Source organism: Artibeus jamaicensis, unplaced genomic scaffold (assembly GCF_021234435.1).
Source record: "Artibeus jamaicensis isolate MK-2021 breed Jamaican fruit bat unplaced genomic scaffold, CSHL_Jam_final contig_391, whole genome shotgun sequence".
Classification (NCBI taxonomy): Eukaryota; Metazoa; Chordata; class Mammalia; order Chiroptera; family Phyllostomidae; genus Artibeus; species Artibeus jamaicensis.
In genome coordinates, this window is record NW_026521814.1 from 5,930,088 (window position 1) to 5,952,582 (window position 22,495).

At 36.9% G+C, this 22,495-nt stretch overlaps 1 protein-coding gene and 1 pseudogene across 1 annotated transcript in view; one reads left to right on the forward strand and one right to left on the reverse strand.

Moving 5' to 3' along the window:
• The window catches only part of XIRP2 (xin actin binding repeat containing 2), a 71,845-nt gene that overhangs the window by 24,997 nt on the left and 24,353 nt on the right, over positions 1 to 22,495 (forward strand). Inside the window, exons 2-3 of the mRNA XM_037140708.2 lie at positions 1,249 to 1,409; positions 6,930 to 7,073. Of these exons, the coding sequence (XP_036996603.2) occupies positions 1,353 to 1,409; positions 6,930 to 7,073 (201 nt within the window). The 5' untranslated portion in view covers positions 1,249 to 1,352. The remainder of the gene's footprint in view (positions 1 to 1,248; positions 1,410 to 6,929; positions 7,074 to 22,495) is intronic.
• LOC119045855 (uncharacterized) lies at positions 2,211 to 2,282 on the reverse strand (annotated as a pseudogene).

The window sequence follows — 22,495 nt, forward strand, 5'->3', positions numbered from 1 at the left end:
AATTATAATATTCTTTAAGAGTAAATAGTAAACTATCAAGCAGTGTAGAAGCAAAAAACACTAGATTAAGCTCTGGCTGGTGTAGCTCAAAGGATTGAATGTGAGAGTTGGCCCAAAGGATCACGGGTTCAATTCCCAGGCAGGGCATATGCCCGAGGGCCAGGGCCCCAGTGGAGGCCATGTGAGAGGCAATCACACATTGATACTTCTCTCCCTCTCTTTCTCCATCCTTTCCCTTCTCTCTAAAAATAAATAAATAAATAATTTTTTAAAAAACCCACTAGATTATATAGAAAAAAACTAGTTTTGAAACTAGCTCTGGTGCGTTTAACTAAATGGCCTAGGGGATCACATGAAGGGTCCTCACATTCTTTTTCGACATTTAGACATATTTCCTCCTGCCTGAAAAGAGCTGGTTAGACTAAGCGAGACTGTATGAGCTCTAAGACCTTTCTGTTTCCAACAATGTTAGTTTGTGGTCAAGCAAACAGTGCTCTGCTCTCTTTCCAAGTATGTGAGCCCCACTACCCTCTGTTTTTGCCAGGTGGGTGGTTTCAATGGGCAAATAGACTCTGTCAAAAGCATTTCCCAATAGAACTATTATTTCTTTCTTATGTAATGTGTCAATGAATAAAAGAAAAAAAACATAGTCTATAATTTTCTTAGCAATCGCATATTTTAACTAGATCTATCTTCTTGAGGGTTAGGGGGTAGAGAGGGAAGAAAAGAACAGTTTTTAGACTTGCTGAAGGTTAAGTTCAACCATCAAATCTGTCACTTGTTAATTGTATGATCATAAGAAAGTTTTTTTTAACTTTGGCTCTCTGTTGTTTTATTTATGAATTTTAGAAAATAATAGCACCTACCTTATGAGGCTGATAGAGAAATAAATGACATAATGCTCTTAAAGCATTTAGCATTAATCCAACACACAGTGCTTCAGGAATGTTTATGATTAACATTATTATCTCTTAATAAATAACTATTTCTCATCAGAATAATTGTAGGAGTAGGAGTGGGGACAATATTTTCTTTTAACATTTGCGTAAGTATATGCTCCTGTCTTGGCATTTTGTAGCTTTGCTTGACACTTAAAGAGAAGAGGGTGACAGTGAAACATTGAAAATATTGTGAACCATCGCAGTCTGTTCTATGACCAGATATTTTAAATGGCTTCAGTGTGCATAAGGTATGCTATTTTCTTTGCAAAGCCTGACACATAGCTGAGCATGCTACATTTTTTTTCAGTGGTCATTGGCCCTCATAAGCCTGTGAGTGGATTTGGAGAAGATAGTGCTGCCTTGGCCGAGGGTGTGTCTGACCTCCAGGAGGTGGTGTCTCTGAAGGAGCGGATGGAGAGGTACCAAGCAGCTGTTTCCAGGGGTGACCACCGCAGCTTCTCTGCCAATGTAAGCTGCTCCTGGTAGTCTTGTATTAGGCAAACTGCTTGTTGTCTGCTGTTTACATGCCCTCTTTATATTGCAATATAAGAATACTTTAGGACAATGGGATAAAGAAGAAAAAGCACAGAAATAGTGTGACTCAAATTTGGAAGATCTAAATTTAAGCTTCAGCTCTGCTACTCATTAACTGTGTCAATTCAGGTCACTCTCTTAACCTGTCTCAGAGCTTCAGTTTTTTTAACTGAAAAATGGGAATAACCATCTACCATAGAGGGGCTTAGTGAGGAGTCAAAGTGATAATATATGTAAGCCATAAAGTACTGTATAAAATGTTATTATTCCCACCATTATCATTTAACCTATAGCTATTCTCCTCAGAAAGGTTGGGGATTAATTTCGAATTTTAATAATGTGGGCCTGCATGCCTCCCTCCTTGGTCTCATGAATAGTTCATTTAAATTCACTACCAGTATAATTTCCTTTTGCTTTTCTCATTTCTCTATATGTACTAAATCTATTAGGTGTAGGTTAACCAACATAAAAATGAGGGAGATTAGCAATGTGGGGACTCTGCTAAACCAATTATTATTATAGGAAACAGAAGAATTCAGTAAGACCACTAATTTTATAGTCAACACATAATAAAATCATATTCAAAAGAATTTCTGTTAGATATTCTGTGGTCTTCATTCCACAGGATTTGGGTGAGTCATTTTATTAGTAGCAGCTTTATAGCTTAAAGGGATATAAAGAGGTTATTTTTATAATTATGATCACCAAATTAGCAAAATTGTTCACTTAATTAAAAGAGGAAGAATAATTAAAATGGGTGGAATTCTAGTAACGAACTATAGAAATGATCCCTGAAAGTACAGTCTTTGGGTGGAATTCTAAAATAGCTACTCTTACCATTCTTTAAAAATTATTTAGAAACAAGGCTGGCTGTGCCAAACTCATTAACAATGTTACAATTCTAAATGACATTTAAGTTTTTACATAGTCATTAAAATCTACTTTAGATGCAGAACAGATTTTGAATGAATGTGAAGAAATGACAAGTCCCTAAGATCACTTCCAAAACAAACAGTATTACTCCAGCCTCTCCTGCCATTCTTCTTAAATAACGCCCCCTGCTGGCTCATCAAGGAACTTTAGTACAAATTAGTGTTCTAAACTGGTGAAAGGATTCTTGGGGAAACAAGCTGATTTTGAAAATACCTACTTAGAGACTGGATATTTAGTAAACCATCTTTTATTTAATAAGCTATCCTTCCATGAACTAGGAGAATATGCCAGAAAAACCATAAAAACTTGTGTAGGACATAATTTGCATTTAAAATATGCAAGAAAGAATATTTAAACTGGACACAAATGATGACTAGCACAAAACCTTTTAAACTGTAATCTTTATTGTATTTTTGTCCATTAGCATTTAGTCCCTTTACACACCCTGTCCCCAGCAATCAGCACACTGTTGTCCATGTTCATGAGTCCTTTGTCCTTCCTTTTTGCTCAATCCCACCACCCCTAACTTCCTCCCCCTCAACAAGCTAATGTAATTCTATTCTGGAGCTTTTTCACATATAAGAAATCTAATAATATGTCTCTTTCCTGCCAATTTACAAACCAAAAAACCCGAAGGAAAGTGATTTATGAAGATCATGTAGTTTGTGACAAAGCCATACTAAAGTTTTAGTCTCTTGACTTCAGTACTCTTTGAACTAAATTCAACTGCCTCCCCGTGTACAAGAAAGCATCTTTGGCCCAACGAATACCCTATTATCTTATTATCTTATTATTTGGTTTGGCCCTAAGGGAATATTGTAAGAGGGAAAAAGAGAAAACAGATTATCCCAGAAAAACCCTGGCAAATATCTAAAGAAAAGTAAAAAAAGAAGAAACTGCATTTTTGGTCAGCTACAACACATGTTCAATTTTTTAAAGTCATGGAAACTGTTTATGACTAAATTTCCGTCTATACAGATAAACTAGTTTTTTTTATTTTACTTATTTTTATTGTATGTTTTCTTCACTGTTTAGTCCCCTAATGCTCCCCTCCCCACACAGTCACCACCCTGTTGTCCATGCCCAGGAGTCCTTTTTCCTTTTGGTAGATCCCTCCAGCTGCTACCCTCACGGCCCCTCCCCACCCCACTCCCCGCTGTCATCCTGCTCTCTGTCTGTGAATCTGTCCCCATTTTCCTTGTTAGTTCAGTTTGTTCATTACATTCCACATATGAGTGCAGTCCCATGGTACTCATCTTTCTCTGACTGGCTTATTTCACTTAGCATAATGTTCTCTAGGTCCATTCTTATTGTTACAAAAGCCAACAAATATTTTATATGCAAAATCCGGAAGTCACGGATTCAGCCCCAGACTCTATCCATTGCATCTCAGTCACGCTGAGATGTCTGACAATGATCAGCTCTTCGTTGTCCTAGACTTGGCCAGATGGCATTCGGCTGAACCCGAATGAAAGTCGTGCTCTGGAAAAGGCAGCAGAGCGCAGGAACCCCCTGGAAGAGAAGGGGAAAGTAACATTTGTCAATAAGCAAATTAAAATCCCAGATTCTGTGCTGTGCAATTTTATTTGCATTATCTTTTGTAACAGAAGAAATCTTTGCGAAACATATTGTTATCCCCAGTTTACAAGAAATAATGCTGAGTTCCAGGAACTGTATCTAGTCCTAGGTGTTAAGTGTCAGAACTGAGATTGATTCACTGTCTGTCCAAACTCTCCAACTACGTTATTTCTATTATGCCCTGGAACCCAAGGACAGTTCTTTGTAAGGGAATTTGATGATTATATAATACATTTACCTACATTTCAATGTAGGGTATTTAAATCACCTTATTATTTATTAAACTAACTTCATATTAGGTTAAGTTCTGTGTAAGGGATTTGAATTCATTTAATACAATAACTTTACTATTGGCATGCCCATTAGATTCTAAATCTTATTTCTGACTCCAAGAATAAGAAACCTAGAATAAGGATAAACATGAAAAGATTCAAAACAAAGCAATCTAATGTTTTGTGGTGAGTTACAAGAACATGGTTTAGTTGGGACGTTTAGTACTTGGTGCTAAATAAGGCAAAATCATGGGAAGTGATCTCCATCTGAGCCAGCTTATGGCTACCAACCCCTCCTGGAATAATTCCCGCCATCTATCCCATACATACGTAAACCTCTATTAACAATCGAAGCTGAACAAGAAATCCTTAGCACCACCACTAACCCACAGCTTAAAGGACTTACCTCACCGAGGTGGGCGAGCACGGCTTCCGTGTAGCAGCAGTGCCAGGAATGTTGAGACGGCGGTAACACCACTAGGAAAAACAACCAACTGTGTGCATTTCCGGAGTGTAATTTGCCCTGTTTACAAAGCACAATGCTAAAGGAAAGCAATGAATATATCTGTTTTTTAATTCATTTGTTAGATGAAAAGCAACCTGTTCGGTATAAGAACTATTATTTTTGAGAAAAGACACAGAATAGAAAAGTATGCAGTTATTAGCATAATTAGTGGGGTTTACCAGATTAATTTGCACATGATTTGGACATTGTTTATATTTATTAGAAAGAGTAAGGTTCTTCTTAACAATAATTACCTTAATTTCTGTAATTTAATATTTATACACAGGGTGGGGAAAAATAGGTTTACAGTTGTAATTAATACAATTTACAATTAATATAATTTACAATTAATCTTATTTACCACTAGTAAATAATACAATAATCAATTAATAATAATAGAAGAATAAACTCTGTGTTTCCCATACTCAACACTATAAACCTGCTTCTGCCCCACCTTTGTTTTCTATATATGATCAACTGAGGAAGGCTGCTTAGGTAAATTCAATGGAAGGGGGATTTGAAAAATCGTAGCCTTAATTCACCCTTCCCCTTCATTATCTTAAATTTCAAAAGGAATGCCATACCTTCCTTTGCCTTTAACAAGTATCAAATAGCAGCAATTGACCAGGACTCATACATGGGGTGTGTTGCAGAATCTGACAGACATCTAAGTGTACGATATTATCCCTTCTTTCCACAGAGGCCGGGTGCATATTCTTAGCTACTTCACAGTCCATGTAATTGGGAAAGGTTATAAATTTAATGAAGCAACCATTTGAAAACTTGCTAGAATTTGCATAACTTTGAGCATTACCATAACTTAATGTCTAATATTTTGGCATATGAGGAACCCCAAGACAGTAGCTGTAGTTTTAGTATCTCTTTGAGAGAGAGGCTACACATGGGGGTAAAGATTCCAGGTCCACGGAAGCCCACAGTCCTTGGTATGGGAACATCAGCTCACTGGCATTCTGGGCATCCAGTTACTTTCAAGTCTCAAGGCTTCCAAGGTTATGTCAGGACGAGGCCAGACCTCAGAAGACCTATTGTGGTTTGATGTGTTGCTGAGTCTCCTTGCAGTTTTAAGGAGACCTGGGGGAGGGAGGGTTGGCCTGAGGCCTGCTTGCTTGAGAGTTGCCTTTCCCGTCTGAGCTTGAGTGCCTGCCGGGCTGAGAAGTGTGCTAAATTTTTAAAACCCAAACCCTTGAGTTATAGCACTTCCCATAAAACCTGACAGGACTCTGCAGTGTTTTTCAAGTCGTTCCAAATATTGCCTATTGAAATAGACTCCCTCATCTGTAAACTGCCAGTGATAGACTAAAGTCCCTATAATCTTCACCCCACCCCACACCGCACCTATCTCCCACACCAACCCTAAGAGCTGAGTCCAGGAGTAGTAGAGCTGCTGTTATCTGCCTGTCCTAAGGCTTATAAAGATTGACAGACAGCTATGATTGAGGCAGACAGATACAAGTTCAAATTCCTGCTCCAACCTGCACACCCCAGCTGTGAGCATTTAGCAAGCCACCTTACTTTTCCAAATCTCAATTTCCTCATTTTAAAATCAAGATGATAATTGTCCATATCTCACAGAATATGGAGAAGCACCAGATGACAAAATACGTGTAAGTACATAGCAACTCACTCTGAACTATTATTAAGCAGTTGTTATTATTGCTGGTATTGATATTTTTGCATACAAGATACTCTGAGGCTCTTTTGTTTATCCATGGTGATTTAAATACATTTTGGAGCAAGTCAAATGTTTTTAATATTCTATGTGTTGCCTATAACATTTGGGATTTTAATGATGACCTTATTGGGTTAAAATTGAATCTATTATTCTAATTTCTACCAGTCTGTGTATGAGTATCTGTGCATTTTAATAATTCTAATCTCCAGACATCAAAATCTGAGAAAAAGAGAATTAACTCAATATTTTGAGTATTCTTCTAATTTTAATATCAAAAGCCAGATAAATGAGAAAATAACATGAGAGATTATTTTTATTAAGAGATTCTGTAAGGGTCTACTGAAATAATTATATGTATTAATATCTTTTAAAATACATCACCCATTGATGATTGTCAAGCATTACAAAATAGCTTGGGAACTTATCCTGAGAAGACATGAAGCTGATTTTTCCTTTTTCTTAAATTGTCCCAGATGATGGAGGAATCAGGCATGTGCACAGTGCCCGGTGGTTTGGCCAGAGTGAAGGAACAATTTGAAAAGGACAAGATCGCTTCTTCCTATAATACCTTTTCTCAGCACCAGCACCAGCACCAGCACCAGCACAGATCTGAGCAGGTAACACTACTGCAGTTAGTGGATAAATCAATCGAAATGTTCCCATTTCTGTGCCAATGTGGGCGCCGCCACTACCACCCCCCCCCCACCTCTTTACTGGGGCATTTATTTTAATTCCTCCTGAACAAAAAAGGTAAATTTTAAATGTTTTAGAAAACCATTTTTAAAGCATATCGGTGTATTGATTTACTGGCTTGGAGCATTTTGACACGTTTTGGGGGCATCATGCTGGAATATATTTCCTCTCAGCATCTAATGTTTCAAACGTAAATGGAAATTAAAGAGCCTAGGTTAGTCAACAGACAAGTAGACATGTTGCGTGCAGTGTTTATATGGAGCCTCTGCTTCTAGACTGTAATCCTAGTCAACTCTCCACTGTTTGTGGGCACAGATAAAATCTGAAGCACTATTCAGCTGTTTATTGTGATGAATTTTCTGTTTTCTTTAAAAATCAACAAAAATTGCCTAGTGGAACGCAGATGTTATATACAAGTGTATAATGTTACCTTATATGAAATATTTCTTTTCCATTTTATTCTTCCATTATCATATATCACTAAATATTATCATGGGATATAAGCATTTTTGTGTGTAAGAATCTAAGTAACAAAACTCATTAGACTGAGCTCGTCACTTTTAAAAAAGTGATTGCATTTTAAAAGGCTATACTTAGGCCCAGGAGGAAGAAAGTAACCAGAGTATTTCTGAAATTCTGTAGTGGGAGATGAAAGTGGGTATTTTTTTTAATTCTTAGGATATTTAGATTTGCCTAAGTTTTAAAAAACAAGGCAACTGGGTGTGTTTAGTAGGGGGAGTATATCAGATTAATTGAGAAAAAATATCCTGATATGTGAAAAAGTATTTGTTTTGTATATGGCTTTGTTCAGCAAATTAAAAATGTGCAATATAGATATCTTAACATTTACATCTATGTAAGATTTCTTTTCATTGCACTTAGGAAACAATGTAAATAAGAAATTAAGATCTGATATACTTGTGACCTAGTATACAGATGTGGCAACATAGGGGTCCTCAAATGAGCCAATCATGCGTGTTTACTTAAAATTGGTCAATAATATGAAATACAGTTATCATTAATAATTTAAGCAACTGACCTAACTGCTGTGGCTCAGTGGGTCGGGTGTCATTCTGTGAACCAAAATGGCACTGGTTCAATTCTGGGTCAGGGCACATGCTTGGGTTGCGGGCCAGGTTCCTAGGTGGTGATGTGCAAGAGGCAACTGATTGATGTTTCTCTGGCACATTGATGCGTCTCTCTCTTTTCCTTCACCTCTCTTTTAAAAGAAATGAAATCTTTAAAAATAAGATAAAAATAAAAACCAATTTAAGCAACAGATCCTACATAGAAATGTAGGTATTTTCAGAGCCTCTAGTTTGCACGGAAGTGCTAGAGTATAAAGCCTACAGGACTCGTAGATCCGAGTTCACCACCCACTCCTGCCCCCGCTGAGTAACACAGACACAGAGCCACATTCAGGGGTGGATGGCTGCACATTTACACGGGGCCTCATTCTTAGAAGGACCCTGCACTTAGTTTAATGCTCCACTGTCATCATCTTGAAATTCTTAATAATTTCTTTTCAAGGGACCCACATTTTCATTTTGTACTGGGTCTGGCAAATGATGTGTCCAGTACTACATGAGCCAAATTTTTAACCCACTGAGGCCTTCGCTTCTGATGAGGAAGATGAAAAACCTGTTGAGTGATTTGTGTGTCTCATGAGATTATTATATAGGTCTAATACAATAACAAAGGACAATTTCTGTGAAAGTGTTTCATTATCCATGAAATTTGGAATCAGTTAGAACTCTAATATTACAAAAGACAGAAAACCCGACCAAGAGTGGCTGAAACCAAAAGCTACATGATGGATTCATCAAAAGGCAGTCTTATAGAAGGTTTAATGTAAGCTCTGTGGTGTTCTAGACAGCTGGCTTATACTAATTCTTCAATTATTAAATTTTTAGGAATTTTGCTTTCTAGATGATGTCATGTGAATAGCTTGAAATTAGCCATAGTGAGAATATTTACTCCAGGGAAATTGGCAAATGCGACAAAACAAGAATTCCTTCCTTCCTTCCTTCCTTTCTTCCTTCCTTCCTTCCTTCCTCCCTCCCTCCCTCCCTCCCTCCCTCCCTTCTCCTCCTTCTTCTTCTTTTTCATTTTAAACCCATTTTTAAGTAGGTATTACCCTACCACTAATGTAAGGGCTCAAAGTATGTGCCTAGCATGGTGGCTAAGCGCAGAAACTGAAGTCAGATCACTTGGGTCCAAATTCCTCCTCCATCACTTATTAGCTCTGTGACATTAGGCAAGTTTTTAATTTCTCTGTGCATCAATTCCCTCAATTATAAACTCAAGTTTATAATAGTTCCTCCTTAATAGGTTTTTTAAGATTAGATTAGTAATATTTGTCAAGTGCTTAAAATTGTGACTGGCCAATTGTAAGCACTGCACAAGTGTATGTTTTTAAAAAGTTAAGTATCCTCTTGATTGTATGTCCTCTTTTTTACCTCTCAGTCTCATTTCCTCTGAATTGCCCCCATTCTCACCCAGATTTCTCCCAAAGAGCTGTAAGAAAAATGCAGAGAAAGAGGACTTCTTTTTTCCAGAAACCCCAGGAAAGGGTCTTAGCACATCTAACTGGCTCTAAATGGAACATACATGTCCCCCCTAGAGCTAACTGCTGCCAGAGATGCTGGTTGGCTGAGGCCTCTGTACCTGTTTACCACAATCGAAATACTCAGCATATGCGGTTATCGATGAAGAAAAAATGACTACTGGGTAAAAACAAAGGCAGCCAAACAAACTATATATGTTCACAGTGAATTCCTTGCAAATATAGTTTATTATTCTAAGATGTAGTTGTTGTTCTATGAATATGAAATACTAATGTGTGTAGAAATAGCAAAAAACCAACCATGTACTAGAAGTCAAATCTGCATGTCTCTGGACCCGTAGTGACCTCTGCCTTTCATTATCCACATTTAAACATTCTAATAACACCCTGTAATTTTATGAGTAATAACTAAACCTAATTCATAATGCAATATAATGTAAGTAAAATATAAAGAAAATATATGTAAAAATAAACTAGTAATTACCATTTATTAAACTGTATACTGAAGTCTATGGGAAAATGAAAGAAAAAAGTTACCTGCACCTTAGAAAATTAACAATTTTAATTTATAATGCTTATTAGAAATTTGAAATACATGTCAAACATGGTAATAGAGTAGAAAATGGAGAAAAATAGTATCCTAGATATTAACTCAGGCTTTTAAAGCTATCAAACACATTCTAGGAACCACTTCCTTTATCAGCAGAGATTGAGGACAAGATGTTTACTGGCAGAGACAGTAAGTTCCACCTCTTGAAGCTTCTGTGGGCTCTCACAGTGGTTCCATCCCTTCACTTGTTAAAAGGACTTGTGATTGGTTTCTCTGCCAAGTCTGTCCCTGGCCCAATATATATATATATATATTTTTTGTTAACATATATCATTAATATTAATTTAGAATTAAGAAATCAATATTAATTTGGAAGTAATAATTAAGAAAAAGAACATTTCTTTGAGATTTCTGACAATTTAATGTCACCATTAGTAATAATTTCATAAGGTCTGATCATTAAGTCCAATCTTCTTCTTTTCTTCCTATGTATTGAAGTCAGATGTTTCAGGACACTTAGCTGACAATTTAGTAACAGTTTGGGAGAACAGCAATGGGGCTAAACAAGTTTTCAAAATTAAACTATCTCTGAGGTTAAAGATTCCTTCTGTTTGCTAACTGATCAGACTGTTTTGTACTTATTAGAAAAGGAGGTCTGAAATAGAAAAAAAATGAGGTACAAGATGTAGAAATATCCACTTATGCCAGACATTTTAAATTTGGGGTAATATCTTATTTATATATTCTAGACAAGTCATGCTTTCTGGCTCTGCCTGTTTCACATCGAACAGTGTCACAGCTAGCCTGTCTGGCATCTTTATGTAAATTAGAAAGAGGAGCTGCTCTGGCCAATGGGGCCTCTGCACTTGGGCAGTACGGGTAGGGGGTCAGCTTCTTAAAGGAATGCATTATTATTTGGCTGTGGTAGTTACTACTAACCATTTTTAACATTACCTGTTTAGCTTTTGCAAGCAAAACAGCCATTACTGATTTCAACATTTATGAATGAAACCCAACCCTCCTAAGAGATTATAAACCACTCTGATTTTCTCCTCTTGATATTTAGGTTAGAAATATCACGCCAGGATTGTGTCTGACTTTGCCTTAGGACTGAATTCTTGCATTCCATGTCAGTGAAGATATTTGTTATCCTTAATGGTAGTTTGAAAAGACAATTTTAGGGGGATGTTTTTAATCCACTTACTACAATAGGTTCCATTTGGGAAGAGCATTCAGAATAATCCATCCCCTCATCCTTAAGAGGGTGTGTTAAAATATGCTGGAGCAGGTTAGAATAAATGTGTTATTGGCATGACACTACCATTCTCTTTCCTCTACATTCGTTTTCACTTGCCCATTCTATTGTTTCTGCTTTTTAGACACTCTTCCTCTTCTTTTTTTCTTTTTGAGAACAGCTTTATTGAGATACAATTTACATGCCTTAAAATTCATCCTACAATTCAGCGACCAGAATACTTACAGAGTTGTGCAGTGTCACCACAATCTAGGTTTAGGACACTCCCGTTGCCCCAGAACACACTGCGGACTCATTGGCAGCCCAAGTTGTTCGTTCTTTGTGCCATAGTCTCACACCCAGGGTTTGATTTCCACCTTCTCCTGCGAATTTCTTCTTCATTTTCTTCCCTGAGAAGAGAGGGCTCTTTATTCAGTACTGAGTAGCTCTTTGCTTATTAACTGTGAAGTCCTAGAAGCCTCTTCTTTTCTAGAGTTGCTTTTGTATTACTTTTAAGTGGCTTAAGTAGAGAAGAACAGATGGAGCCCCTGATTTTTTGGACGTAATCAGGGCAATACAGAGCTTAGGTAATTGCTTTCATGTGAAAATGGCTGTACTGAATCCATGTCAAGAGTCGGAGGTACTCCTGACCTTCACTCCCTGCTGCCGCATCTGATGTGGACCAGGAGGGAGCTGCAAGAGACAGTGTGTTTCCTTCCACATACATCTGCTGCTGCAGAAATCCTAATGTCAACATCAGCACTCTCTGAGGTTATTTGGATTTGGAACAATTCCTGGACAATTTTAGGTTGATAGAAATCATTTTTGACAACTTGTGACAGATATAATCTGACATCTGTGTATTTTATACTCTTTAAAGGTGATCTGTAATTATTTTTTAGCAAACTACACATATTTTTATCAGCTTAATGTCCACATTGCAAATCATTTTTCATAAAAGTGCTTTGAACCTCCCTTTAGCTTTCTGCCAAATGCATAATTTTTCAAGGTCATAGATTGCTATTAAATACTCCAGGCTAACCTAGATCTCTATCAACATATAAGGTTGTGACCAAAAGCATGTCTTGTATTGTCTTTTAATTGCATGCACCAGTTTTAAATAATTATTACAACTTAAAGTAACCTTACTCACAATGAGACAGCTTAGAGTAGTGGTTGGGCCTGCTGGCTCTGAAGTCAGACAGCTCAGGTTATAATCTTCTGAGTTAGCCTCTCTTCCATGGAGAGGCTAATCTCTCTCTTCTAATCTCTTCCATAAATTGATGACAAAGTAACAGATATGTTTTAGGAATAAAACTAGATGGGCCCTGTAAAACTCTTACTATAATGCTCTACATATATGAATTGTTCAGTAAACACCAGCTATTATCATTAGCAGTATGAACAATGTAGCCAGGAGAGCATCATCCAGGGGTAATTATTCTCAAAGTTGAATAGGATTCATAAATATTTTATGTATACATAAAAAGACAAAGACAGATGACATCATTTGCTGCCTAACATCTTAGCTTTCTTTTCAGTTCTTTGGACCTGGACATGCGTCACTCTGGAGTAATCAGTAACTTTAGTGCATATTTAAAAAATTGTAATAGCAGGTCTTCTTTTGAGGAAAAAAATGCTTAACCCCGATTCTAGGAAATGACAAGATGAGGGGACAAGATGAGGGGACCTCTGGAAAGGCAGAAGAGAGGAATGGGCCTAGACTGAGCTTCCCACAGTGCCCTGCAGCCCTGGGATGCGTGCTGTCGGGAATCAAAGTCTGTTTTTCAAGGGGGAGCAAATGAAGAACACAGCATTTAGTTTTGAAGGCTGCTTTATTCAAAGTATTGTGACAAGATGTACCAAGGAGAAAATAATATAATTAATATGCGTATTGAATCAGGCAGGAGAGAAAAGGCCACTACACTGCTTGAATAAATGAGGAAAAGAGGAAGAGTTGAGGGAGTATTGATTTTTGTCAGTCTCTACGAACGTCGTGGCTTCTCAGCATGTTTTTGCTGATGAGTGGAAGGGAAAGAAAAGTATTTGTGAGGGATAAAAACTGTGTCATGACATTTTCTGGTTGGTGCAGTTGAAGCAATGAAGATAAACGTATTCCTACAATTGTCTTAATAAAATATAGCAAGCGTTTTTCAACCTAAGTGCTAATATGTACAAATGCTAAGAAACAAGGACTCCTATTTGCTGGAGAACTGTTTCTTTTCCTCTGACACAGGCCAGGGATTCAACCTGACCCTTTTCCAGGTGGGCTGATTGACACACGCACCTCACGCAGAGTCCCAATGCTGCTGAGCGTGAGCGTGGTCTCAGGGAAGCACAGACCAGAAAAGGCACGTGTCTTGGTCCCCAGAGGCTTGTGAGTGAGGCTAATAGGGAGGTTAGACCTAGCAGTTTTACCCTTAAAAATTAAAACTTTAGCAACAAATCTTGCACCTCTTTTCCCTTCCAGATTCAGTCCCTTGAAGCTGTTTATCTGTTACAACTCTTTCTCAGTGACTGTTTCTGAGTGGGCTTTGGTGAGGAAAAGAACATAAAATTAACTTTTGAATGCTGACTCAGAATCAGAAGACCGACTGTTTGCTAAGTAAATCAAACAAAACAGTGGCCGCAAACCACTGAGGCAGGGCTGTCAAACTCAGTTTCACCAGAGGCCACATCAGCCTTGTGGTCGCCTTCAAAGGGCTGAATGTAATTTCAACTCTTTAACAGTTAAGGAGTAGTTACATTTACACAGTCCTAAAATTACATTTGTTCCTTTAAAGGCAATCACAAGGCTGATGTGGCCCCCGGTGAAAATGAGTTTGACACCCCCAACTAAATAATAGAATGATATAAATGAACTAAAGAAAAAAATTAAAACATTAAAAATAAACCAATTAAAAATAAATTTAAAAAATTTAATAAAAGTATTACCTTAGGCCACACACTAATACACCAATAATTACTAATTAAAACTGAGATTTAACTTCTCATGGGTTATTGTAATCATTCATTAAAAATCCTTTCATTGTATGAGATTATATAATCCATATACCTAATGCCTCTTGAGTTTGTACCTTTGATATTTCTATACAAAAAAATACTATTTTCTGAAAGACACAGAACTTAATTATAAAGTAATAAACTTTATTAAATGATGCAAATATGCTCATAGCCATTTGACTCTTTAGAAAACTAAGCTGATGTGTGGTCTCCCCAGGGCTACATGGTGTGCCCATAAAGTACAATAAAAATGCTTTCCATGATCAACGGACATTAATAATATTACTTAAGAGCCACACACTGTAACTCCCAACCTCTGCTCTCCCCAGATGGAAATGATGGTAACTGCTAACTGTCTGCTGAGATGGGACCATAAAGTCTCAGTCACAGTCCCTTTGCAGCTTCCAGTTTCAGCTTCTCTCTGCAGTCTGTTGGCACTCCTACTAATGCAGGGAGGGACTCGCCCTCCCTCCCTATGGCAGAACTGCAGGCCATCCCAGGGCATTGTTATTAAGGGAAACTCGTTCCAACCCCACACTGGGAAGATATCCACAAAATGTTTGTCTGGGCTTTTTGTGAAAACTTCATCTTCTTGGTAAAATAGTGCCGCCTGTCCAGTGTGTGCATTCAGCCTGCAGTCTTTTACTGTGCCATTAATAACTAAACAAATGAATCTGCCTGGTGACTGGGGGTGGTTTAGAAATATCACCAGACGTGGGGTGCCCTGATACTGTTTCTCAGGCAGTGAGCACTTTACTGGGTAGGACAGATGCCCCTAAGTAAGACTGAGATGCAAGTACAGATTCAAGTACTTCCACAAAATCTTGAATTGGTTACTTTTCTTTCCATGATTCACCTTACAAGTTCTCTGAAGTAGGGTTTGTAGGAGCAGTCTTTACCCCAGTTATCGGAGAACCACAAGTGCGGCTTCTCCTCTTCTCAGTGGCATTGTGGGGCTCCTGTCTCTGTAGAGCTATTTGTTCTTATAGAACCCATTTTCAATTTCCCTGCAGGAGACAAGCCCACGTGTGGATATACCTTTTTATGTCTTTAAAGTAAAATAAACTGGGATTGCTTTGGGAAAAAGAGGAGTGGTGTCGTTCTTATCTCAGGGCCAAAAATTGTTGAGGGTGTATCACCTGGACCCTTTCCCCCAAAACACATCAGCACAACACAGAGTTTCATGCTCTCAGCATCAGAACAGACGCTCTCAAAAAGCATTTGATGTTGGAAAGGATGCAAAACACAGATATTTTGTCATTAAGCAATTTTATGTTCCTTATGAGAAGGAATGGACATTTAGGGAAAATTGGAATAGAAGAAATACATTTGTATAGTCTCTTCTTCAATAGGATGTCTCATATTATTTCATTTCATTTATAAAAATATAAATGTACTCTGTATAATTACACTTAAAAGAATATAGACAATAGGTTATAATATACTGACAATATACTTTTTAAATCATTATCATAGAATAGCAAGCTACAGAATTTTAAGCTCTTGGATTTTCCTCGTTTTTGAGGAGCAAGGAAAATCACAATGAAAGAAATCATTAACGTTGCAGAATCATCATGTTTGTAGAACTTAGTAAAATCTGCAAAATATTTTCCACATAATTTTATAAAAATGGGTGTTTTCTGTAAGCACTTGATGTAAGAAGATATTATTAGCTCTTTCTGCTACTTTTTGGTCTGGTGGTTTCTCAAAATAAATTTATCCTCATGGGTCTTTGAAAATGATCTGATTGAGTCAGGCTTGTCTAGTCTTTGGATGATCCTTTGTTTATTAGTTTGCATAATTACAAATGTATTATCATGCTAAACAAAACAAGGAAAATACAAAGCCTGAGAAAAGGAAGTACCATTAAGAAATTCTGTGTGCTGCCCTGGACAGGTTGCTAGTAGGTTGGAACATCATCCTGTATGCCAAAATGTTGTGAGTTCGAGTCCCAGTTGGGGCACATATCTAGGCTGCAGCTTCATTCCCCAGTTGTGGTGTTTACAGGAGGCAACTGATGATGTTTCTCTCTCACACTGGTGTCTCTCTCTTTTTCTCTCTCCCTTCCTCTCTCTCTCCCTTCCTCTCTCTCTAAAATCAATAAACAGATACTCAGGTGGGGATTAAAAAACCAAGTGATTCTTTTGCTATTGCAAAGATATCGTTTAGGAAATTTATTTTTTTCTAGCATCTATGCAAATGTCAGCATCACAGACCAAGGAATGAGGTTGTATCTTCTTCTAACAGTCTTTTATTATGCTTGTTCTTTATCACTCTGTGCCCTGAGTGACCTCCGCAGGTCTGGTAAGCAACAAGTATTTGTTCATCTCTTCAGGAATCAGCAGTGGCTACTTCATTTCCAACCTTTCAATAGGCCAGGGCACATTAGACACCAGCCAGTAGCTTGTTACCAGTAGGGAGAGACAAGCACTCAATCTACCTCCTTCATTCTTGGGACTTCTAGAGACATCGACCTACTGTGGTATTTGAAATTCATTTCTTTTCTTCAGAGGACAAATTATAGTAATTGAATACTATCATTCATCATATTGCACAGTATTCAGAAACATTCAGGGGAGATTTTGGAGACTTTGATGAAGTCTACTTTAGGCTGGGGGTCGGTTTGTGAACCTAATATAAACTTTTGTACCACTATTCTAAAAAATCAGCCAAGTCTTTCCAAATCATATTTTCTTTGTTTTTATTTTCATTTTGGAGGATCAAAAAAAATTTTACTTTTGTCCCTCAAATCCCTGTCTTTATTTTTTCCAAGGCTTCCATTACTACATAAGGTATTATGATAATGAGAAAGTATACAATCAAGTCTGGGTGTAGAAAAACAGAGAAAGAAAGGCAATAATTTGTGAGAAGTAAGGTGTATGAAAATAAATAGAGAGAATTATAGACACATATAAAACTACTGTTTCTATGTCATAATTAAATGCAAATATGTGGATTTCCTCCTATAAAATCACTAGTGAGACAGACAATATCATTTTGCACAAAACGCAGATTAAAATTACATAAACAAAATGATCATGGGCTCTGCACTTGGCATCTATGCTCATTATAATATCTCTTTTTATGTCTACATTACAATATCTCTTTTTATAATTTTGAGATATGTGATCAAATATTCATCTTTTAGTGTTTCATAAACCACAATACTTGAAATAAGTTTTAAAGATCTATCGTTATTCCTTTTTATTAAAGCCTTTTTGCATCTCATCTGCTCTGACCCATTTTTATAGAACAAATTTGGGCTTCAGTCATGAGTTTCCAGCAAGTGGGTGGATGTTCTGTCCTTTGCAATGCACTGGTGTCTGTAGCCTTAACTGGGACAAAATCCAGTCCAGGTCAAAGGGTATGTCCTCAAATTTCATCTGATTTATTTCTATTAATCCATAGGAGTTAACTGGCTCAATTTTTATTACTTGCTGATGTATATTTTTATGTAAGATGAAACTATTTAAGCATCTACTGAAAGCAAATAATCTTTGTCCTTTTTTGTAAGAACCTCTTTTCAATTTTAAGAGCACTTTAAATTCTGATATTGATTTTTCTATTTGTTGAATCTTTGCACTTGATGGCCAATATTTTACTGATAGAAACAATGTTTTCACTGAATTACCAGCCCTGAAAGAATGAAAGCAAAATGTGTAGTTACCTGATATCATAGTGAAAAGAATATTATGATGAAAGATTCAGTGATATTTTAAGAATTAATATGCAATAAAAGTTATTGCACGTGATTATTAATTTTTGGACTCTGAAGACATTTTGTAAATGTGCAGTTCTTTATCATATTTAGTTACTTAAGAATAATGACTTTTTTCTTGTCTTTCCTTTATTTTATTTTTTTAATTAAATTTATTGGGAAATATTGGTTATATAATTTTCCAGTATACAATTTTGTAATACATCAGCTGTATATTTCATCCTGTGCTCACCACCTAAAGTCTACTTTTCTTTCATCCCCATATATTTGACCTTCTTTACCCTCTTCTCCTCTCCCCACTTTGCTTCCCCTGTGGTTACGTCCACACTGCAGTCTGTGTCCATGAGTTACACTGTCCACCCCAGCAAAACAATGTCTCTTGACCAAATTACCTTCTTGTTTAAATCAATCAGACTCTGATGCTTGAAGTTGGGAGCAAATAGTAAATTAAATCACTACAAATGGTTGTATCAGTTCATGAAAGATTAAAAAAGATTACAAAGCCACTCTCTGGTCATGTCTTTATAAAAGTACTTTTATGTCCTAGGGACCAGCATGATTTGGAAGAGTTATAATATGCACAGGCACATTTTTGCTTATATCTCTCCAAATAACCCCCCCTCACACCCCAAATCCACTTCTGGGTGGGGGGAATATATGTATGAGGAACTGCTTCCTTTTTAGTTTGGGGGTTTAATTCTATAATGAAAAATTCATGGTAAAATTCATTGACATTGCCACAAACAATCTACTTTCATTCAATCTTTTTTCTTTTTTTTTTTTTTTTTGCCTTGTTTACTATATATACTGAGTTACTGGGAACATGGCAGACACAAAGCAAGTGTGCAATGAATATTTTTAAAGTGAAGATAGCAAATACTAATATAGCACTTATGAACCAGGATTTCTCATACTCTTACTTTTCACAATAACCTTCTATTGGTACTATTATTATTCCTTTTTTTGTACAAGAAATGGACACATAGAATGTCTAAGTTAATGTCCAAAGAAAATGGGCAAATGTGATCATAATGGGCAAGGTTGACTCTAGAGTCTCTGCCTTCATTTTTTTATTCAGCTGACGGTCATTAAGCATCCACTATATGTCAAGTACAAAAGATTCAATGACGAGTATGATCTTATTTTGCCCTCAAGGAGCTCACTCTATCAGAGAGACAGCCATATAACAAATAGTTACAACTGAAATATGGTAGATTCTATGAGAAAAATATAAATGAAGTTTTTTAGGGCACAAAGAGGTTGTGATAAACTTTACTCTGGATAAAGGATTATCAAGAAAGATATCTGGGGGCAGAGAATGCTTCAGCTGAGACTTAAAATAATTTTTCATGAATATAGAATTGCACTATAGGCTAAAGAAACAACTTATGCAAAAGGTAAAATAGCATGATATTGAGGCATAAATCTTGAGATGGGGGCAAAGGCCAGATAACAGAGAACATTATAAGCTATGCTAAATTTTCTTTTACTTTATTCTAAGATAATCAAGAACCAGTGAAGAAACTTACACAGGGGAATAATATGAATATATATGCATTTAAGAAAGACTGTTATGGCTGTATAAAATTGATATAAAGGGGGTCAAGGTTAGACAGAAGACTATATGTTAGGAGACTACTGAAATAGCAGGTTGAACATACACATGAAGACTTAAATGTTTCAGAAGTTCTACAATAAAGAGGGTATAGACTCAAGAGATAATTAAAGATAGAGTTTGCAGGGCTTCTAAATCAATTGGAATTTGGTGAGAGAAAGGTAGTAGTAAAGAGGTATAACAATTCAGTTTCTGTATTTGGGTTTGCATTATTTAACATGAGATACATGTTACCTATGGTTTTCTTTTTCTTCAGAGTATTTTCAATCTTTGTGCAGGCTCTTTCTGTCTAATTTCACTTCTCCTTGAGACTCTAAATTTTAACCTTTTTTATTGTATTTCAGGTTTATTTATATCCTAGCACTTCTTTGGTTTTAAGATGCATTATGTCTATGTTAGATTGATATATATATGTCATATTCATAAATATTTATATATGTCAAATACATATATATTTAACATACATCTACATAAAACTTCCAGAAGACTTTTTTACTGAAAATTGAATGTTTTTACATAATTTTGTTTCTTAGTTTATAAAATAAATATCACCTATATAACTTACATGTTTAATGGCCCTGTTGAGAGTGCATATTTTCTTTTTATGAATCTTCAGCATTTTTGAGCACTAGAATCTGGCTCTATAAATAATAATTTTCAGAAAGAAAAGGACATTCAGAATTCTAGGAGTTAAAGCAGGAATTGTTTACTCAGAAACCTACTTTTTTGCAGTCAGATATTTCTACTTTTATATAAGTGTTAAAAAGTGATAGGTTGTGCTATTTATGGCTAAATATGACCAAAACATAATTGTTTCGAGTTAAGAAACAGTTGAAAGTAATTGAATGATGACACTTCTCTCATAGATGTATACAATAAATCTGCACAATTCATGCATCCGTAGGTATATATTTTGTGCAGATATAGACATAGATGGAAAGATAAATGACTGGTAGGTAGATAGATAGCTAGATAACAGATAGAAATATAACCACAGAAACTTTTATTAAAATAGTGCTGACAATGTCTAGCACAATGTTATGTTGATGATCAACAGCTGTTGGTTAAGAAAATACATATGTGACACTATATAAGATCACTTATGTTTAGGGATTCAGTAATTTTAAAGGAAAAGCCACTGTCCTAATTTTCTTCATGTTTGTCATCATCAGTTCCTTAGGACACCAACAGTCCAACTTGTAGACACTCACAGTTTTAGGCAGGATGACAACTAAACCATGTAAAAGTGGGGGACTTTATTTCTGAGTATATTGAGTTATACAAAAAATCAAGACTAATGGGGCTTTGGTCAAGGTGGCAGCATAGGTAAATGTGGTAGTAGGAGCCTCCTCAACCACATCAAAATTACAACAAAGCTTCAAAACAACTGTTGTTCAAAACTGCCTGAAATTTAGCTGAACAGAAGTCTTATAACTAAGATACAAGTATATATAAGGTCTGTCCAGAAATATCCAGCCACATGATATGAAAAATAGACACATTTATTGAAGAAGATACCAGATACAAAAAAAAAACATTGTAAATAGAATAATGATGCCTCAGTCCCCTTCAAAGTTGGGACCTTGAGACCTCACACAATTCTCCCAATCACCATCAGCTGCCCCATCGTATTTTCCTGAATCTCATTGAAAGTCTGAAATTTCTTCTTTTTCAAAAGTGATTTTAGTTTTGGGAAAACTCAGAAGTCACAGGGCACCAAATCTGGGCAGTAGAGGGGTTGAGTCGCCTGGGTGATTGGATATTTTGCCAAAAAGTCTCTGCATGAGATGTGATGTGTGAGGGGGTACATTGTTGTGATGAAGCTGCCAATCACCAGTTGCCCATAGCTGCGGCCTTCTGAATCATCCAAATAGTTTTTGTGAAGGACTGTTTAAGGTAAATGCAAAATATGGTGCAGATATGTTGTTCTGCTGGCTCAGTCATTTTGAATGTGACCACCACACAGTATACATGTTCATTCAGTATCGCCTTTCACCTTCACTGACTAGTATAGTGAAGTTGTCATTGTTTATACTTGCTCAACCCAGTCTACTCACCTTGGCTACTGAGTTACATCAGTGTCACACAAACTATTCTCATTATATTAGCAATGGCTGGACTTTTCCCAGACAGACTTGGTGTGAAGAGGAAGCCACACTGAGACTGGTAGGAGGGGCAAAGACGCAAAACGGGCTGGTCTCACACCCATGTGTGGTGTTTAAAAATCAGGAGGGTGTCTTGGCTGTGGCAGTACTCCCTGATGAACAAGGGGCCCTAGCCCCACACTAAATGCCCCTACCCCAGGGTTCCAGTGCCAGGAAGAGAAGTCCCTATAACTTTGCACTGATAAAACCAGCAGAGATTGTGGCTGTGTGAGATAAAGGACTACTAAAGTCCCAGGAATTCCTCTTAAAGGGCTAGCACACAGACTTACTCAGACTCACTCACTCTGAGCTCTATCACTGCACCAGAATTTCAAAAGGCACCAGAGATATACCAGGAGGAACTGAGCTTTCTGGCTTCAGGATGAGGGCTGGAGGGGGAACTTTCCCCCAGGCAAAAAACTAGCAGAGGCCATTGTTCCATTGCTTGGCCCTCCCTCAATAGAGGCAATAGGCAGGTGCCTTATCTAAGTCTCTGTCAACCTGGCTAACACCATT